The 22,449-nt window shown below is 43.2% G+C and overlaps 1 protein-coding gene across 2 annotated transcripts in view; it reads right to left on the bottom strand.

Annotated features, from left to right (window-relative positions):
- Positions 1–22,449, bottom strand: part of LOC146856095 (chloride anion exchanger-like) — a 503,531-nt gene that overhangs the window by 187,018 nt on the left and 294,064 nt on the right. For both annotated transcript variants that reach the window (XM_085654115.1, XM_085654116.1), the window contains one exon: positions 4,391–4,473. In XM_085654115.1, coding sequence (XP_085510241.1) covers positions 4,391–4,473 — 83 coding nt within the window. The remainder of the gene's footprint in view (positions 1–4,390; positions 4,474–22,449) is intronic.

Below are 22,449 nucleotides of genomic sequence, written 5' to 3'. Positions count from 1 at the left end.
AGCAAGCGTTCCTAGGCACCCCGGCTCAAATTAAGGTGCCCCTTTTGTCCCTGACTCACTCTCCTGCTCAGTTCTGTGGTGGCTCCCGGGGATCTGGGGACCGCCCCTAGCTTCCTTGACCCGTAATAGATCTTCCCTCCAACAGCCTCTCTTGCAAGTCCTGTATTGTTGGTTTGTTGCCCCTGCCCCCCTTTCCACTGCCCTCCATAGTCTGTTGTGCTTCTACGGCCCTTCCTGCCTGTTCAGTGTGGTTAAATTGTTGCCTTTGCACCCTCCTACCTGCCTTCAATTTTCACAGTCCGTGCCCCTGGCCTCTGCCTCTCAACAGTATCCTAATGAACAACTAGATTGCTAACATTCTATATTTATTACAAAAGTGTGGAACGCCTGACATCATCTTGATGTAATCAAAACTGTAATACCTAGAGCATTTCCTTTAGAAATTACATATATGAGAGGGTCTTATTGGCATCAAAATTATGGTTAGTGCTCTAAAAGACTAAAATAAGGACATATTTTCTGAGTTTTCAAATAGCGACAAAGCACTTTTAAATTATTTGTTATCTTTATGTTTTTTTATCCAGTTGACCACTTGATTAAATGTTGCACTTAGGGGAGAGGATGTGGTGTTACTTCCAGAACTGCAGACTTTGCAACTGGGGAACCAGGTTGAAGTTTCTGCTTCAGCTCGACATTCTGTGATTCTGGTCAAATCACTTAGTCTCCCCATGTCTACAACCAAAATGAATTTGTTCTTGTGTGATGTAACCAATGCTCATGTAAAGCACTCCAATACCTGACAAGTCTGCACTATATAACACTGCAAAAACACAAAATAATAAGTGTTTTGCACACTTCTGTCATTGGGCTATATTTGGGCTACATCTGGGTGATTTTGGGCTACATTTGGGCTCTTTTGTCTCCGGTGGCCATCTTGGGAGATTTATTTGTTATGAAGTTTCCTAATTTCCTCATGTACTGCAGTCTCCTCAGTAGGAAATGCTTTCAGTTTTTTACTTTGATTCCATCATGAAGGTATTCAGATATGTCACACATTTGCCATAAATTCTGAATGTTAGCACTCTAGTTGCTCATTAGATCACTGTAGTAAAACTACTGCACCATGGAAGTCTGCTCCTGGTATTAAAAGTGCATGTTTCAGTCTGCATGTCAGAAGTTTTTAATGAAATAGAAGAGGATTTGAGAAGTCACTCAAAATGTGCCCTCATTTTCTTTCTTCAGCATTAATCATAATTTCTATGGCAAAATGAACCTCCTCATTGTGTTCCTTTTTAAATTAAATGTTTTAAGTGTTACCAGTTTATTCCAATCAAGATGGCTTCAGGTGTGCCTTACTTTTGTCATAATGAAGACAGTAAGCGCTCTAGTTGTTTTTAAGAACATTCTGGGACATTCTGTCATTGGGCTATACTTGGGCTACATCTGGGTGATATTTGGGCTACATTTGGGCTCTTTTGTCTCTGGTGGCCATCTTGGGAGACTTATTTGTTATGAAGTTTCCTAATTTCCTCATTTACTGCAGTCTCCTCAGTAGGAAATACTTTCAGTTTTTTACTTTGATTCCATCAAGAAGGCATTCAGATGTGTCACACATTTGCCATAAATTCAGAATGTTAGCACTCTTTTTGCTCATTAGATCACTGTAGTAAAGCTACTGCTCACCAGGGAAAACTGCTGCTGGTATTGAAAGTGCATGTTTCAGTCTGCATGTCAGAATTTTTTAATGAAATAGAAGAGGATTTGAGAAGTCACTCAAAATGTGCCCTAATTTTTCTTTCTGCAGCACTAATCATACTTTTTATGGAAAAATGAACCCCCTCATTTTGTTCCTTTTTAAATTAAATGTTTTAAGAGTTACCACTTTAATCCAAGCAAGATGGCTTAAGGTGTGCCATACGTTTATCATAAGTAGGACTGTTAGCGCTCTAGTAGTTCTTTGGAACACTCTGGGAAGCTGCAGTAGAACACAAAGGAATCAACTGACAGTCTCTGCCCTTGTTGGATGTACATGTTTTACTGAGAATGTCAGACTTCATTCTCACATGACTGAGAAAGATAATGTGAATTTACAGAAAATAAGCTCTCAGTTTAGCCTATAGATCACCTTCCAAACCTCTGTGGTAAAAGCATGAGAAAATATTTTTCTCTCAATCATGATATCCCAGCAGAAGGCTTTTTCACATGGTGAAATCACCTTAGAACATACCACAATTCCTAAAATGAGTATGGTACCATCAACAAATGATTTATAATGTAACTAAAGTCTTAAAACCTTCTATTAACTGCAATGCTTTTTAATGAGGTGCTATCATGTATATTGGTCCCAAGATGGCTGCCAACACTTCTTGGATGAAGTGCTGACAGCCAATCAGATCTCAGGATGAGATGTGTGGTTAGGCTCCGCCCACATATATATATGCTTTTAAATGCTATTTTCTCAGGAAATACTGAACAGATTTACACCAGACCTGCAAAAGGCACTTCCTTGACCTTATGGCTACCTCTCTGCCAAATTTCAAGTAATTCTGTTCAGCCGTTCGGGCTGTAGCTGTGTCTAAAGGTCCTATGGAAAAATGCATGGGGAAAACGCGTTTTGGGACCCCCCTTTTTTCTCGGCCCCTGCTTGACGAATCCCCCCTAGACTTTCAGGGTAGCAGCGGAGCGTAGCGCCCCACCTATTTTGAAAATTTCGCGAGGATTCGTCGACCGGCGCCAAAGTTATTCCAAATAGAATGTTGCGGATTTCCTATGGAAACAGGGTCCTAACTATATCTACCTACTGGCGACCGCCAGTAGGTAATATATATATATATATATATATATATATATATATATATATATATATTTGCAAGCACTCTTACACTCCGCGATTCTGCCGCCAGCCACGGAAAAAGAGCACGGACCACAGTTCTTAGAGATCGAAGATTTTTAATGTCCTTAAGTTACATCCTGGTAGCAGCCATTACGCGTTTCGTCCCTGCTCGGGGACTTGATCACATGACGCTGTATCACCAGTAGAATTGCACTTTTAAAGAGGGTAGGGCTACGTGAGTTTCCACCATTTTTTTCATTTTAAAACAATTGAAACTTTACTCACTGCCTGTTACATACATCAATGTCCAAGTCCTTAACATTTCATTTCTTTCGAGTTAAAAAACGATTTTAATAACCTTTTTAAATATCGGAATCCGCAATCTGCTGTTCATCGTATCATGTTTAAAAAGAAGATAAAATCTTCTGAATAAATATATAAATATATATAAATATGTAAACATGTAACATATACATATACATATCTATGAATGACACTACAGTGTACGTCATGAAGCATTGGTCTTTTCTTTTTTTTAAATGTAGTTTGAAAGATGGTGGTCACTCATCTTAGAGTGGTAGGTTAAAAAAATTAACTAAAAGGTGTGTGAAAGTGTCTTTACAAAAAGGAGTGGACTGGTAGCAAACTGCAGATGGCAGGTCCTCCTAAAAAGTTCAGAAAATTGAAACTTAAAAATAAAACTTGATAGGGATTGGTGGGGGAGAAAGACAGATGGAGAGATGGGTTGGGGTAGCATATCAACACCACCCAGTGGGGCAGGTAGTAATGGCGGGGTGGTTATAAAAATAAACTCAGAGGGTTGGTGAGGAAAGAAACAGACAGGCTTGGGCATGGGAGAGTAACAAAGAGAACACGGGGTGTGAGAATAAGAAAACACATCACTTCCTTGGAGAGCTAAAAGCAAAAGACAGTTTCATGAATGTAAGCTGTGGAAGGACAGAATTCATCAAGTCAAATTGATGGTAAACAAGCTATGCTTTAGGGGATGAATAAAAACAAGAAGAGAAAGGAAAACCATTGAATAACAAGCAAGCAAGTTTGGGACTGACAAACATGCCAACCAATGATAGGTAGTGAGCTGATCTAAAACCCACTGGAAGTGTTAGTATAGTACACAATGTACACAATAAGCCTTCTACCCATAGAGAGCTAAAGCTGTCTGTAGGAGAGACCTAAAAAATGTACCCTTTTGTAATTTGTAGAGCAGGTTTGATCACATGTTTTAGGTAATCGGCTTTATACTTTTCAAATTCTTGCATCTCTAGTCCCATGTTATTTCTAGTTATTTACTTCATTTTATTATTTATCAGACTGTATCACTGCACATAATCACCAAATAACTACTTTGCTCATTGTAATTGCTTAGTAATTTTCCCAGCATAAAATTGATACTATGTTTCCATAATAATTAGAGAGGCGCTAATGATTACTAAACCTTCTTTTCTGGAAATAAATACCCAAATGTTCGTTTCAAACAAGGTCATAATATTTTCTGTGTACAATCAAGAAAAAGAGACTCCTCAACTTATGACTTACCCTTTTAATATGTGGCCAACTACTTTAACACCATATTTCTTCTCAAAATCAAAGGCATAGGATAGACCTGTTGCAATGATTGTCTGTAGGGTTACAAATAAAGGAAACAATGAGGATAATCATTTTTTTTTTTAACAACAAATTTTATTGGTTTTCAAGGTACCATATGGGCAAGCCCAGTGAGCAATAAGCATGTAAGAAAACAATATACATTAGCAAGGCACCATATATCATCCCCAACAAAGTCTGCAGATTAGCAGACCCTAACCCCCCTCCCCTTCCCCAACCACGCACCAAACATCATCATTACATTATCATGTAATTGTATTGCAATCTTGCCCCTTTTACCTCTACACTACACCATTGTCTTATATCGGTGAATTACTCACAACCAACCTAACTATTGGATCAGAGGGAGCTACTGACCCCATAAGTGACAGGTCTATGCCACGATACGCGGCCCATCTTGACCATATCTTTTTGTGTTTTTGCGGACAACCCCTAGCCTGAAATACTGCAGCTTCAGCAGACAGGCACCTGTCCATTGCTTTCTTCCAAGTACCAATGCTGGGTGCGAGTGTTGCCTTCCAGTGTTGTGCAATATCGCGTTTCGCTAGTGTAAGGCCTAGAAACAATATATGCCGTTTATATCTGTTCCCCCCGATGTCCTCGGTACTGTGGAGGAGTATCAAACGGGGGTCGGCAGGAATGCACCAGGCCAGCACCCGCCCCAAACAAGATCTTATGCCCGACCAGAAGTGTTGCAGAGCCGTACAGGTCCACACCGTGTGGAGAAACGACCCCTCCTCAGAATCACAACATAGGCACATAGGGGACTGGACAGCCCCCATCTTGTAGAGACGTAAACGTGTATAGTAGACCCTGTGGAGATATTTGAACTGGATCAGATGATAGCGGGCAGAGACCGCAGAGTATCTGGGGCTCGCCAGTGCCTCAGTCCAGTCATCATCCGTGTAAAGTGGTCATGGAGTGAGTAGTCAATGTTTGATAAACTTGACGGATCTTATGGGCTCTCAAGTCCCCCATGAGCAGCCTGCCCTCCAGCGGGTGGAACTCCGGGACATTTGTGATATCTCTTATCAAAGGGGATAGAGCATGTCGAAGTTGCAAATACCTGTGAAATTGTGTTTTGTGGAGGTCGAAATCGGCCTGAAGTTGCTGAAAGGGTTTGAGTGTGGATCCCCGCATAACGTCCCCCAACACAGAGATCCCAATGTCATCCCACCTGCCAAAACCCGCCAAGCCGCGACTGGCCGAAGGTGTGTGCCGTGCCACAGAGGTGTAGCCCCGGTGAGCTTGCCCCACCATCTCATCTGTCGGACCGCTCGCCTCCATATCTGAATGGTCACCCTACATGCAGGGGGAGAGGTCCGTCAGCGGCGAGGAACTGTATAAAAAGTGAAGTAGCGGGGATTCGGCCATGAAGAGGCATTCCACAGCATATGCTGGGTTGGATTGTGAGCAGTACCACCAGTCATTTATCACCAAGAGATGCGAAGCCTGATAATGCGCCTGTACATCTGCCGTTGCTATTTCCCCACAGTAGGTAGATTGAATACAGGTCGAAAGTGCCACCAGGCCCGGTCCACCTCCCCAGAGAAACCTATTGAGTAGAAAATTAATTTGACAAAACCAGGACGGGGGAATTGAAAAGGGGTAGTTTTGCAGCCTATAGAGCAGGCGAGGCAAAGACACCATTTTGAAAATGGCCGATCTGCCATACAACGAGAGAGGGAGCTAGGAACACACCGCCGTCTCATCCCGAACTGCAGGCAGCAGCGGCGCAATGTTCCGAGACCACGCCTCTAGGGGGCATTGTGTAATAACTACCCCAAGGTACCGGAAGCCGGACTCTAAAACCACCAGCCGTGAGGCCTACGCCTGAGACCGCTGGTCCCCGCAAATCGGAAACAAAATGGATTTGAAAGGGTTAGCGCAGAGTCCGGATGTCTCCCCGAAGACCCTCCGAATCTGCAGCACTCGGGGCCCGGAGAACCATGGATCCGACATGAAAAACAAGGCATCATCCGCGTAAAGCGCTATCCTATCTGAGCACTCCGGAGACCATTCCAGACCCCGTAAACCAGAGTCCAGGCGGACCCACGCAGCCAGGGACTCGATAGCCAGTGCGAACAGTAATGGAGAAAGTGGACAGCCCTGCCGTGTGACCCTCCTAATGGGGAAGAGGGCAGAGCAATGGCCAGCCACCCGGACCGATGCAGTGAGGTCCGTATATAGCAATTGCATGTAGGCCCGAAATTGGGGGCCCAAGTTGACCGCCTCCAAAAGCTTAAAAAGGTACGTCCAGCTTAATGAATCAAACGCCTTATCGATATCGGCCAACAGGACAGCAGCAGGACGTCCCAGACGGTGAGCCTCCGCCACCGCATTATGTACGCGTCTGATATTATGTCTGGTGAAGTGCTGTGGCATGAAGCCCGACTGGTCAGGGTGTACCAACTCCCGCATACAGGTGCGGAGGCGGTCCGCCAGAATTTTCCATAGCAGGTTGGGCTCGAAGTTTAGCAGAGAGATGGGGTGGTAGGATCCCGGGTCATCAGGTGGACGGCCCGGTTTTAGAAACACTACAACTTCCGCGTGTCTCCAGTCCGGAGGGAGAGTACGCTGCTCCGAGGCATCATGAATCACCTCAAGTAAATGAGGCTCCAGTCTCTAGATGAGGTCGCAGAAAATCACATGGGAATCCGTTCGGGCCTGGCGCACGGCCAGGGTGGATGCAGGAGAGAGCCGACTGCAGTTCCTCCAACGAGAGAGGTTCCTCTAAGGCCTCGCGCTGTTTGTCCGATAATCGACGAGGAGGGATATCCACTAGAAAGGCATCTATGAGGGGTTTGGAAATAACCTTCTGTGCTGCATATAAAGCTGCGTAAAAGTCAGCGAAGGCCTGAACAACCTCCTCTGGGGATGTACATGTAACCCCTGAAGGTGACGCAAAAGGGGTACCTGCGTCGGGGCCACCCTAGCCTGGCAGAGCCTATGGAGCATTTGGCAAGACTTATCGCCCCATTGGTAAATCCTATGCTGGGTGGCCAGCCAGGCCTCCTTGGCACAGTCTGCGTGAGCTTGATGGAGCATTTGTTGCACATGCAACAGATTCCTGCGGGCTGTGGGGTCTGAGCCGCCCCCAACACGGGATTGGAGTTCTTCCTGTCTGGTCTCCAAATCGCGCACCTGGGCCAAGCGGCGACGCTTTTCCCCTGTGCGGTAGCCAATGTCTGCCCCCCGAATCGTGGGCTTAAACGCTTCCCACAAAACCACTGGGGACTGGCATGACCCGGCATTGTATCGGAAGTAATCAGTAATCGCCTGACTCACCATCTCTCTGTATGCCTCGTCCCAAAGCAACCAGGGGGACATGCGCCACCTATAGGGGGCCCTGTTAGTGGACAGACGCAATCTAATTTGGATCGGCGAATGATCCGACAAGCCTCAGGGGAGAATAGATGTATGTGCCACCCTGTGCATGTAACTATGTGGAAGGAATAAATAATCAAGGCGTGAAAGAGTGGGGTGAGCCGAAGACGCATATGAAAACCCAGCGTCTGTCGGGTGTAAGGCCCGCCGCGTGTCCACCCATCCCAGAGTATGTGCGAGTATGTTCAGTTTGGATGTAACAGGGGGTGTATCCATTTGTCGGGCTCGCCACCTATCTAGAGGACCCATAGTATCACTCCAATCACCCCCCAATACCACAGGTCCGCCGGGAGATCCCCCCACAGCTGCGTTAGTTTATCAATAAACGTCTGACCAAGGGTCAGAGGGGCGTACACGCTGCCCAGTGTAATCTGTTCACCAGCCAAAGTACCCGAAACCACAGTGTATCGACCCCCCCCCCCCCCCCCCGGGTCTAGCCAATGACGTGTAATTTGGAGTGGCACCCTACGGTGGATGAGAATGGCAGTACCCCTTGCACCCCATGTAAAGCCAGAATGATATACCGTGGAATATCCGTATCGAGCTAGGCAGGGGGCTTTTGTGCCCGGGAGATGCGTTTCCTGGAGCAGCAATACGTCAGCTGCATACCTCTTCGCCTGGTGAAGCACTGCCCCTCGTTTGATTTTACTAAGCAAGCCCTTCCAGGTGAGGATGTTGAGTTCCCCTGTAGGTATGTTACCCGTTGAATGAGTCATCTCTAGGTGGCCTACAAAATAACAGCATCTGATGTGTGTAGGGTGGAGCAATATGGCATGTGCATGGTGCGGAAACATTCAATAAAAAAAAAACAACAACTGATGAACTGTCCCCCATCCCCCCCTGCCCCCAACCCCCATACTTCCTGTAACACAGAGTATCTGTCGCGGTGGAAACCCATCCCAAGCCTCCAACAGGATGATCCAAGCGGTCCCTCCAATGGATCCCCCCCACCCAACTTACCCAACGCAAACCCAAACGTTCAGGGCAAGCCACGGTCCAATCCCTCCAGGGCCTGTAATAAGGACCCCCCTCATCAGCGCTCGATCAAGTCCCTGTGTGACCACCGCCCTTAGACATTTCCCACCCCACGAAGGAAACAAATAGAAAACAAAATACTGTGTCCCGATGCAGTTCAGCTTACGGAACCTGTCGGCTCTGTGGCGCGCAAATTGGAGCAGGAACGATTTCGCCGGGAAGTCACATCTCTACCCCGTCGTCCACTCCGATGAGAGCTCTGGGAAGAATCGGAGTCCATCGGAGGTGGCGAGTGAGGTTTCAGAATACATCTCTCATCAGTCCACACAAAGACCTCCTCCAGAAATATGTCTTGTCGTTAAATATCACCTTCATGCGGGCCGGGAACAACAAGGCATAGGAGAGATTCAGCTCCCGTAGACGTCTCTTGGCAGCCACAAAAGACTGCCGCTGTTGCTGCACCAACTTAGTGTAATCGGGGAAGACCATGATGGGGTGGGAGTCAAAGACCATTTTATCTTTATGAAGTCGGACATATCGAAATATGGCGTCCCGGTCAGCGTAGTTAAGGAGTCGGGCTATCACTGGTTTTGGGCATTCCCCAGATGGTGGCTTCTTAGCCAGAGCACGATGGGCCCTCTCAACCATGAAACAGGAGGATATGTCTTCAGGGGGCAGCAGCGCCCGCAGCCACTCAGATATGAACTCAGCACAGGATCCATCCAAAGTGCCAGGAGCCAGCCGTCTCGAACGCCGGTACGGCCCAGCAAGCCGCAGCTGCAGAATGTCCGCGCCCAGGCAGCCTTCACCTATGCCCGGTGGGTGCTGAGCTACTCGCAGTGCCAGTGGCAGGCCATCCACAGCCACACTTCCGATCCAGGCAGTCCAATAGATCCCTAGATGAAGGGGGGGAAGGGCGCACCCCCACACCGGAGGTCCACTGCCCGCCTGCAAAACTTCAAAGGACAAGGCTCCCTTATGCCCAGACATGGGACCCCAGGCGCTGCATCAGGCCGCACCGGGCCGCGAGGAGGAGAGTGGGGGAGCGGCACCGGCTATGACGTCGCATCGGGAGCCTTCCCCGGTGCCTCGTTCTCCCACCGGTCGTCTCGCGGGGCCTCACCTCAGTCGCAGGCACCGTGGAAGGCAGGATAGGCGGCCACCCCTTCGTCCGTGGGTCCACCTCAGCTGCTGCCTCAAGTGCCCCGCCTCTCGCTGCAGGCACGGCGGCACCAAAGCCCCTCCACCGGGTCGCGACAGGCTCCACAACACTGGAATCACACCGGACTCAGGCTCGGGTCGAGGATTCTGCAGGATTTAGGCCCTTGGAGGGAACGAACAGCGGAGCTCTACGGAGTCCCGTCCGCCATGTTCGGCTTCCAGGCCACGCCCCAGGATAATCATTTTTAATGAAATTTCAACTTGCATCATGCAACATAAGATGACATTTCTTATGAAGGTGCTAAACAATTGCATTTCCTTAATTTCTTTATGCACATTCAGAAAAATGGGCACAATAAATGTACTTAATTGATGCTTAAGATCATTGCCAAGACAGTCAGAATAAAGAGGTCCTAGAACATTCTGACTATTCAACATTACAGCACATTTCCTGGTAGAAATGTAATTTGTAGTGTTTGTTAGCTTCTAGACGTTGCACACTGGACTACCTTGGAAACTATTTCTGCTGCAGTTTTCTATTCACCACTAGGTGGCACTGACATGCAGCGATGTTTAAATGTGGCTTTGTGTTCTTAGATGCAGGGCTACCTTCAAAACAGGATGAAATAATTAATCTACCAACTCCAAAATAAAAAAGCTCCCCTAGGTGGGTCAAACACAGAACAGGAAGAAAGCCACAACTAAGAGCAGGGCAGCCATAATTGACACTAAGGGTCCGATTTCGATGTTGGACGGACCTGAGCCCATCTGACATCGATTGGGTACTGGGACCCACCGACCTCCTGTCGGCGGTCCCAACCCAGCAATTAGGATAAGACCGCTGGTCTGTCACAGTCCTATACTTTACAATGGGAGCATGCATTATGACTGGAATGCATGCTGACATTGCACAGAGAAGAGGTGCAGTTCATCCCTTCACCCCATGGCAAGCTCCTCAAGGTCCTGCTGGGGGCTCCCAAAGTCAACTTCCAACAGCATTTCTGTGTCGGAAAGGCCGGCACAGAAAGGCTGTTGGAATCCGACATTGTAATTCCTCGGGCGGAAAGAGCCGCCCTTGGGATTACAGGAGGCTTTCCAAATGGCAGACGGGCTCTCCGACTATGTCAGAAGCCATTCTGAAATGCAGTTTGGATTAATTTCCGACCGACTCCATCCAAATGGGTCGGTCGGAAATGAGTCCAAACTGCTGATTACGATGTGATAGGAACGGCTCCGACTGAGGGTAGGAGCTGTTTCCTACGGCATCGTAATGGCCCCTAATTGTAAACAAGGATTAGCTCTGTGGAGTATTATGTACAATGCTGTATCTGAAAGACAGCTAGAGCTGTCTGTAGCAAGACCATAACATTTTTATTAAAAATACTAAATGTGCAGGACGCAGGTGTATAGTCACAAGAAAATGAGTTTAATAAGTATGGTTGAACTTTCCAAAGAGCCTGGTGTGGAAATTTCACTCAATTCGTTTTTAGAAAGGTATATCTGAAGGCATTATGACTTTGAGCAAACTAAGTCACCGGAGACTTGAAGGTTTTTGCAAGACAAGTACTTCTAAGGCAGTTCAGAAAAGGTAAAGGTGAAACACAATGTGAAAAGGAATTTAGCGAGGTTTTAAAATATAGAAATGTGCTAAAAACTATGATGATCAGACATTAATGTTCTGGATAATGCTGCATCGAGCACAGCAGGCGTTGAACAGGGAGTGTGAGAGGGCACTGGAAAGCACCAAAGTTAGACACTGGACTATGGTGAAAATTCAGAAATCTCAGAGCAGATTATTAAACGTTGAGCATATCCTATCGCTAGTCGATGTTTGCATTTTCCATCCACACGTTCACAATACTATCTGCCCATTCCGTTAGTTAAGTTCGGGTTCCTTAGGGTCCTGCAAGACACCAGATATATCAGCTCTTTGCGATTTAGATGGTGCAGATGTGTAGTATTTAAATGTTTACTTTTATAGGAAGTCACAAAACAGTTCCAATGACATCACAGGAGCATCAACTAGATCATGTTTACGAAGGACTGTGTAATGATTGTAATTTTTATAGTGGCCCTCCCAGCATTTTCCTGATTACTGATATAAGGCCTGTGTGTGTTACAACACTGTTGGTTTGTGCTACAGCATGTGTGCTTTCCTCAAACATGCACTGTAACACTGCTACATTCGATTGAACTATTAAACTTTCCAGTAAGACCATGGTAAGTCACAGGAAAAGCACCAGTGGCATGGAATTTAAATGTCATATGTGGGCTGCATTATATATTTACACCACTCATATCTATCACCAAGTTGTATGACTCCCGAGAACACCATTGTTTCCTGGCTAGGCTGCAGCTTTAAAACCCCTGAAGTAACACATGGCAATAAAACTGCTTTGCTATGTACAAAGCTTACTTACATTAACTGGTTCACTCCTATGTGTGTCTTGTATGGCCACATTAGTGGTTGCTAAATCTATATATGTGGGACATACTAAATATTAAGGTAAACATGTCCCTACAGTTGAACGTTGACAAAAGCCACGTGTCACTGTGTTGGGCAGATTACATTTGAATTCAATAGTGAAAGTACTTTTTGATATCTAGTATGGAAAAGTAACTTTTAAAATGTGTATCTTGCATTGCTTTAAAGCCACCTGGAACTATACCAGTTCAGCTAGCTACCTTTCCAACATCGACTGTGAAGAGCATCCTAATTATGCATGAAGTGCTGGCCTGCTAGAGAAAGTTGCAACCAGTTCTAAAGCCAAAAAGACTGTTGAAATGCAAGTGCTGATCACTTTGTTTTGCGGATCTATCTGAGGGTGTTTGGACAAAATATTGAGTTGGAAATATCGGTTGCTGAAATATCAGAGAAAAAATATTGAGTTACAATATCGTGATGCAGAACTATCATTGACAAGAATATCGATTTTTAGATAAGTAATATCGTTTTCCAGAATATTGTTGTAAATATTGTTTTCAATAAGAGCCTTGTAAAAAATATTACTTTTTAATTATCTTCATGTGTGTTAGTTTATATATAATGTTTTGGGTTATAGCTTGTAATGTTAGGTAATTGATAATTTAATTATAACAGTTGTAGCGGGATACCATGTTTGTAGGGGTGTAGGGTGGGAAGTTAATTTAGTATAATGAATGAATAAATAATGTATTATTAATACTGTGTTTGATTATTAATTATGGTAATTGTGTAATTATAGTTTTTAAGTTATATATTATGTGTGGGCTACTGGGTTTGTAGAGGTATAGGGCTGCCAGTAAATAAGTAATAATTAATTAAGTATTCATTAACAATTTATTCATAATTATTTAATTGATTAATTGTGTCATTTTTTAAGTTATCTTTTGAGCAAGGGTTGCAGTATAGGGTGGGAAGTTAAGTAATAATTACCAAGTAATTAACAATGTTAATAATTATTTAATTGAATATTAATTATGTAAAGTATGTTATATTAATATTTATTAATTTACTGGTTAGCTGTGGGTTAGTGAGTTTGTAGAGACATAGGATGGGAAGTTTATTATTAATTTATAAATGAATTAATATAGAATTAAGTAATTAATTGATTAATCAATGCATCTTTAAATATTAAAACAATCCAAATTTAATTAGTTATTAATTATGTTAATTGTGTTACATTTATTTATTTTAGTTATATTTTAAGTGTGATCTGCTACGTTTTTGGGGGTATAGTGTGGTAAGTTAAGTAATAAATGATGGGCAATTTTTTTACTTGATAATTATTACATTGTTTAATAATTAGGTTAATTGTTTAATTTGTTATACATAATTTTTTTACTTAATAAATTTTATATGAATATATTTTATATATTTTTAAATAAATTAATAGGGTCATGGTTCATATATGTTATGTGTTTTAAGTGCAGTTATTTCCCTACTGTTGCATAGACAGGAGTGGGAATAGTAAATGTTACCCCTCGGGAGTCCAGCGTTTTCCCTACTGTTGCAAAGACGGTGGTAGGAATAGAAAATGTTACCCCTCCGGAGTCAAACACTTTCCCTACTGTTAAATGTTAACCCTCCGGAGTACAACGCTTTCCCTACTGATGCCTAGACAGGAGTGGATAGTACATTTTACCCCTCAAACTCCAGCGCTTTCCCTACTGTTGCATAGACTGGAGTGGGAATAATATATCTATCATTCTGAGACTTCAATACTGTTCTAAATATAGCCTTATAGCCCGCCGTAGCGGGCTATACCGGCTATTAAAGGCCCGCTGCAGCGTTAAAGGCCCGAGCCGAAGGCAAAAGCAGCGGGACTTTAATAGCGGTATAGCCCTGCTACGAAGGGCTATAAGGCTATTAGAACATTCTGCCACTAGAGGGCAGAATGTTTTAACAAATTAAACAAAGGCTTCTCGAAGCTCAAGGGGATTTAAATCCCCTCGAGCTTCGAGAGGCTTTTGTAAAACATTGGAATGTTGCTCTGCGGGCCTTTACCGGCCCGTAGAAGCATGGAGCACTCCATTGTCTACAATGGAGTGCTCCACATTCCAATATTCTAATATTGTTTAAACATAGTTAAATATTATTTGTATAATTTTATGTTATTTGCTTATATGCTATGTGCTTAAACCTCTGGTAGGTTGGCACAGAAGCAGACAGACTTCACTTAGAGGCAATGTGTAATGATTTAACCAGCACACAAACAGTAATAAGGTGTAAACATAACACAAGAAAAATCCCAAACTTAAGAAAATAGAACAATTTTTGTAAATAAAATGACACAAAAAGAAATCCAATTAGTCAAACAAGAGAAATGAATTGTTAAAGTTTTTAGTGAAATCGAGCACCAAAAAAAGAACAAAGATGACAACTACAGGTATCTGGTCATGCGAGACTTGTTAAAGTTAAAAGTTAAAATTGACAGCAATTGAGTGTGTACTGGGGTGGATTGAAACCGGTCTCGGCTCAACTTTGGACTTTGAAAAAATTCCAGATCGAGTTGATAACAACAGAGACCCCTGAATGATGTCTCGATGAAACTGGTGACACAGGAGGAAAAAGCTACGAACAAGAGGTGTCCGGAAGTCATGGGTGTGGCTCCCAAATGCCTGAGTGACAGAAGACTAGTATCAGGTTCCTATGTGTGTTCTACAGGCAAGGTCCTTTGAAGTGTGAGCAGGGCTGGGTACAGCTCCACCAAAAGCCATCCTGGCAGGATGGCCTTTCCAGTACACAACACACATCAGCAGTGTTATGTGACCCATCCTACTGGCAGAAAGACACAGTGATTTTGGGCACAAAAATGCCAAACTTCTAAAAGTGATTATATAACATAGAAATATGGCTGCAGCAGTATGAAAAAGCTTATTTGAAAGACCCAAGTCAAATTCATTCATTACCTTGGTCTGTGTATTTATTTCACATTTGGTTGTACAATTATTTGCACATTCATTTATTATCATTGAAAATATTTCCTACAGGCCAAAATCCTCTTTTTCAATGAAGACCTTTATATCCAACAGAAATGTTCAATAAATATATAAAACCCGTGTAAATGAACATTAAAACATTCAAAACGATGTGGAAAAATACATCATTACAAAAAAATCACAAAACAATAACAACCTAATACCCTGGTCTCATCGACAAAGGCCAGAGTAACAGCAGAAGATATTTCAAGACGGCTAGTGGAATTCACAATTACAGGTTCCACTCCAGTCCCTGATCAGTCCTGCAAGAATCCCGGAGCCAGGTCCAAGAGGATGACACAAATTACAATAATTGTGATACATCCTTCTGGCATTCTAAACTAGTTAGACTGATTATGTCATATCATTTTCATCAATGAGATTGTGTACAAATTATTCAATTTTGTTTCCTATTAGGTTGTTATTGTTTAGTGAATTTTTGTAATGATTTATTTTTCCAATGTTTTGAACATTTTAATGTTCAGTTACACATGTTTTATATATTTGTTGAAAATTTCCTACAGCTGATTGCATGGCTTCCTTTAGCCCCTTGACAAATCTCTCCACAACACAATTGCATTCAGGATGGTACTACGCAGCCTTTTTATACTTGATGCCTCTTTCCTCCAAAAATTTCTCAAGAGCCTGAGAACTAAATTGAACCCCATTATCAGCTAAACAAAGACATGGGAAAGTCTTCTCTTTCAAAAAGATCCTCCGAAAATACCATCACAACCTCAGATTCAGCAGAATTAACAATTTTCACCTCTGGCCACCTTGAAAACAAGTCCACACACTAAAACATAACAGTCTTGCGACTTAAACTTAACGGGTCCTAGAATATCAATGGCAACATTCACCCACGGACCACTAGATTGCTCCCTGATTATCATCTGCTGAATGCAACACTTCAGCACCTTGTCACTGCTTGCACATTGATAACAATTGCGAACTTCTCTCTCAATGTACGTATCCATGGCCGGCCACCAGTAAGCCTCCCTGATCCTTTCCTTGGTCTTTGCAATCCCCATATGGCTCGCATGAGCATTGGCCACTAGCTTATCTCTCAAACTGTCAGGAACCACTAACTCACTCCCACGCATCAAAATTCCATTCATTATGGTAAATTCATATTTAACACTCCAAAACCCTTTGAGATTCTCGTCACAATTTTGCTTGATACCCCAACCATCATGCACTTTAAACATAACAAGTTTTAAGATATTGTCTTGGTTAAGTCCTTCATTCCACACCTCTTCCGAGATAAAACCATCAGTTATGACACAAACATTGACCTCCTCCCCAAATTCTTCTCATGAAAAGAACTCAAACTCCTCAGACAAATCAGAAATTTAATTTGTACCACATAGCCTGGAAAGTCAATCAGCCAAAATATTGTTGGAGACCGATAAGTACGAAACATTGGATTGAAAGTCTTGCAAGGCAAAAACCCACTTTCTTATCCTATGGGAAACAAAATCAACACCTTTCTTACAAAAACACCTTTTAGAGGTTTATGATCAGAGATCACTTCAAAGGGTTTTCCCCACAAGAATTTTCTTAGTTTTTGAATGGTCCAGTAAACACCAAGGGCTTCCTTCTCCACCACCGAGTAATTACACTCAGCACCTCTCAAAGACCATGGAAATAAATAAAATGGTTTTCCCAGAGCCCCCAAACTTCTGTTATAAAACCGCACCCAATCCTTTGGAACTTGCATCTCTAATGAGACAAGAAACTAAAGAGGGATCAAAGCTTGCTAAACATGGTGCTTCATTCAAATATTGTTTGATCCATCAAACTCTTCATCGCAAGCCTGACTCCATACAAACTCACAACCCTTTTTTAGCAGACCACGCAAGACTTCAGTTTTTGTGCAAAGTTGGGAACAAACATTATAGAATTCTGCCATCCCTAGGAATTTTACCAATTCTTCTTTATCCTTGGAATAGTCTAAGTTAGAAATAGCTTCGACCAAGGAAGGTTGAGGTTTGATACCTGAACCAGAAATTAAATGACCCTGATACTCAATTTTTCAAACTTTGAATTTGCACTTTTCAACCTTCCGTGTGAGACCAGCAGCAAGAACTTTTCCCAAGACTAAAGCCAACCTTTCATTATGCTCTTTTAAATCAACACCATAGACAAGTATATCATCTTGATACACTTTATTCCCAGCAACACCCTTCAGAACCTTCTCCCTCACCCTCTGAAACACAGAGGCTGCGGAAGTGAGACCAAAGGGCATCCAGAGAAACTTAAAGGTTCCAAAAGGTGTTATGAATGTCATGAGATCTTGAGAAGCCGGATGAAGTTTGACCTGATGATATGCTGAAGAAAGGTCCAACATTGAAAAATGCTTTGCTCCACCCAAGGATGTCAACATTTCCGTGATGTTGGGAAGTGGGTAATGGTCAACAATAACCTCTTTATTCATCTCCCTCAAATCAATACCTAGCCTTGCCTCTCCATTAGCTTTGCGAGCCATGACAACCAGTGAGATCCACTCAGTTGCCTCCACCTCTTGAATGATCCCATTCTTTACAAGCTTGTCCAACTCATCCTTCATGCTGTCTTTGATCGGCAAAGGCACACCCCTGACCTTTGCTACCTTGGGTGTAAGCACATGACTTCAACTTTATGGGATGGATATAGCTTTTGAGACAACCCAACGCTTTTTCAAAAACCTCTGGAAATCATGCAACCCAGGTATCAGTCCCTTCATTTACTACTTTAACTGCAGGTAATTCCTTCAGACACACAGAGGGTGTCTGATTGGGGTCTAAATAGACATAAAGATCATGCTGGTGAAACCAACTGATTAAAGAGTCCCCTTTCATGGAGACATAGATCTTTCTAGGAAGAATTCTACCCTTAAATTCAATAGTACCCCAAAAATACCCCCAAGAGGTCAATGATTTCTCCTCCATAACCTCTGGATTTGATGTCAGGCTTAACCAACTTGACTTTGTTCAAAAGTTGTTGGTCATAAAATCCCTTGGGAATGAGAGTGATCTTTGTGCCAGAATCAAAAAGCATTTTTACTGACTGATCATTTATAAACACCTTATCAAAAAGACCTTCATTGCTTGAATTATTAACTTGACATATCTCAACAACCTCGCTGTCTTGATCATAAATCTCCACTTCCCTGTCCTTCTTTTGTTCCTTTTAAGATTTACAGCACCGTGAGAAATGTCCCTTTTTACCACAATTGGCACACAAAACCTTCCACCCTGGACAGTCTTTGAAGTTGGCCATATGACCAGCATTCCCACACCTGAAACATTTGCCTTGAAACATGCTAGTATTAGAAGTTTTACTTGACACCACAGTTTTGTCAGAAACATTTTTAAAGTCTTATTAAAGGGTTTATTACTCACTTCTCTGACCACCTCATTTTCAATCTTTTCAACAGCACCATCTTTAGTACACTCTTTACGAATGGTGTCAACACAAGCTTTTGAATGCTCATTCATTTTTAAAATAGTGATTATCGCTTGTAAAGACGGATTATCTTTTTGCCACAAACTGTCCTTTGCTTTATCAATGAAACATCCCAGCATAAGTTGATCTCTCAACCTCTCATCTAACGTCGCACTAAAACAACATGTGAATGATAATTTTCTTAACATTGTAATATATTGGTCCACAGATTCCTCCTGTCTTTGCATTCTCTTCCCAAAGTGGTAACGCTCCAACACCCTACTGACCTTGGGAAGATAATGTATATCCATTTTTCTCATGTAAATTTCATATTCATTTAAGGCTGCTGCCTCACTGTCATGAAGATCAGGAATATGTTAAAAAACCTCCGGTCCTTCCGCACCTAGACAATGCATGAACAAAGAGGCTTTCCTTTCTGCACTCAAAGAAGTGCCACAGACCCTGGAGTAATTAGAAAATACCTTCTTCCATTTCACCCACGGAATTAACAGGTCCCCTGGGGAGGATAAAAAGAACGGAGCAGCAGTCACATTCTGCATGTTGGCGAAAAATTCTGCATGTTGGCTAAATAAAAATAGTTTAAAAAAAAATAAACACCAATCAAGATGACTGCTGATCTCAGAAGAAAGTAATGGGTTGCACTATTCTTGTAACAATAAACAAGTGAATACTTTTTTTCAACATGTCAAGCGATTGGGTCAGTGTTGTACTTGTAAAAAAAAAAAAAAAAAAAAATATATATATATATATATATATATATATATATATATATATATATATATATATTACCTACTGGTAGGTACTACTGGTAGGTAGTTATAGTTAGGACCCTGTTTCCATAGGAAAACCGCAACATTTTATTTGGAATAACTTTGGCGCCGGTCGACGAATCCTCGCGAAAGTTTCAAAACTAATGGGGCGCTACGCTCCGCTCCTACCCTGAAAGTCTCGGGGGGATTCGTCAAGCGGGGGCTGAGATAAAAGGGGGGTCCCAAAACGCGTTTTTCCCATGCATTTTTCCATAGGACCTTTAGACACAGCTACAGCCCGAACGGCTGAACAGAGTTCCTTGAAATTTGGCAGAGAGGTAGTCTACAGGTCAAGGAAGTGCCTTTTGTAGGTTTGGTGTAAATCTGTTCAGTAGATTCTGAGAAAATAGCCTTTAAATCAATATATATATATCTGAGCCAGCTTACGGTGCGCTTACGGTGCGCTTACCGTACGCGCACGCCGCCGTGCGCGAGCGCGATTCTGATTGGCTGTTAGATCTTAGTAAACATTCGAATCGGTCGAAACCAGGAAGCGGCGGCCGCCATTTTCTCTCTCGCAGTCTGAGAGGGGGTTAAAAAACAAAGGCCAAAAACATGTAAAGGGGCTGTTTAGACAGCTCCTAAGCACCCAGCCATGTTGAGGGAGTCCTCAAAGACCCCCCAAGGCCAAAAACGGAAATTTAATTTTTTCGATAATTTCGCCGATTACGCTTACCGTACGGTAAAAATTAATAAAAAAAAAAAATTATCCATACTCTCCCCACCCCATGTGCAAATGGTGCCCGAAGGGCACAATTCGTGCATGGCATATAACCGATTTGAAAAATTAAAATATTACCTTTCACAACGAAGCGCATCATATGTCCTCCATGTGCGCACGGTGCGCGAAGCGCATCGTGCGTACATGGCCCATCTAGTGTAACGTGGGCACGCGGTGCGCGTAGCGCACCGCGTGCCCACCGTGCGTGCACGGCACTAACTGCGTAAAGTGGGCGCGCGTTGCGCGAAGCGCACCGCGTGCTCACTGTGCGCGCACGGTGCGCGAAGCGCACCGTGCGCGCACGGAACAAACTGCGTTAAGTGGGCGCGCACGCCACGAATGGCGTAAAGTAACTTAGCATTTAAAAAACCGTACAAATTCACTGAAAAAACCATAGGTTTCACACACGTTATAGTTAGGAATTAGCATTTAAAAAACCTTGCAAATTCAGTGAAAAAACCATAGGTTTCACACATGTTATAGTTAGCTGGAAATTTTACTGATAAAAAACCAATGAAATTCCCCCGTTATAGTTAGTGCAGGCAACTATAACTCACGCGACCGCAATCTTCTGCTGATGCTAATACTGTATTTAGACACTTATTTGCCCATGTCTTCTTCCATTAAATTTTAGCTATACATATATTACAAATATTTTTTTTTCATAAAGACACATATGTCAGCAGAGGATTGCGGTCGCGTGAGTTATAGTTGCCTGCACTAACTATAACGGGGGAATTTCATTGGTTTTTTTATCAGTAAAATTTCCAGCTAACTATAACATGTGTGAAACCTATGGTTTTTTCACTGAATATATATATATATAAAATATGAGTACTTGGTAAAAAAATTTTTTTTTTAACAACACAAGCAATGAAGAAGCTGTGCGCATCAGCGCTGAAGTTAAAGGTCAGTGACATAAAGAACAGCTGTGTGTGTCAGCACTGAAATTGAGGATGAGTGACACGAAGAGCAGCTGTGCGTGTCAGCGCTGAAGACACTGACAAGCAAACGGAAAGTACACTGCGAATATTATCCTGTCGTGTGAGTGACACGAAGAGCAGCTGTGCGCGTCAGTGCTGAAGACACAGACGAGCAAACGGAAAGTTCACTGTCAAAATTATCCTACCATGAGTGGCCCCAGTGCAGGTGCAAGCTGGTTAATAATATAAATCAAAAGTCACCTGAAAGTGACACCTCATGAAGAAACTTGACAGGAAACCTGGCAGGGGCAGCAGGATGAGTAAATGGCCGCCAGGTTGCGTGAAACGAAAGACTTCAAAATGGCGGCTATGTGTTGTGCAAGCTGCCATACAAGTCAAGCAACACCAGAAAAAACAATTGTGCATGTATGGAGAGCTTGCAAAATGGGGTTGCATGACCTGACGTAGGAGATCAGGCAGCGTCAGGCAATGGGAGGTGCTGTTTTGAGAAATGAAGGCCCAATCAGATCAAGTCAGCGCATGCGCCCCTATACGAAATCTGGCAAAGTTATGGAGTCAGGCATCACAAAAGCCAGCAAGAAAACAGGGCCCAGTACTGAAGCGCTGGGAGCGCATTCACAAACTAAAGAAACAGCACCCTACCGTTGAATTAGAGATGAAGTCAGCACTCAGCAGGGCCCCACAGTAGAGCGGGAGACACAATGGGCGTGGTAGGATTGATGAGGAATGCGCTGAACACAGGAGACGATTGTGCCAGCAAGTTGAATGTTCAGTAGTTCGCCACAGCACCTCCGGTAAGTGAAATCTCTTCAGAGTTAGAAAGACAAAAAAGTTCTCCCACAGAGAGTTGTGTTGAGGTCTCTTCCAGCAAGGATAGCGTAGGTTCCCTCGTTGGCAAAATGAGGTGATGCCCTCACCATGAAACAGCAGATAGGAGACTTTAAGTAGGTAGGTTGACAGTAACTTTATTGTACATCCATACACAAGAGACCACAGCCACCAGTCAGATCAACTGCCAAAGATTGAACAACAACATTCTTTCACTTGGGAGAACATTCTAAATTACATCATAACCTAGCAACCGTA

The sequence above is a fragment of the Triturus cristatus genome, chromosome 4_1, assembly GCF_964204655.1.
Source record: "Triturus cristatus chromosome 4_1, aTriCri1.1, whole genome shotgun sequence".
Taxonomy (NCBI): domain Eukaryota; kingdom Metazoa; phylum Chordata; class Amphibia; order Caudata; family Salamandridae; genus Triturus; species Triturus cristatus.
This window is presented reverse-complemented; position numbering and strand designations above follow the sequence as displayed.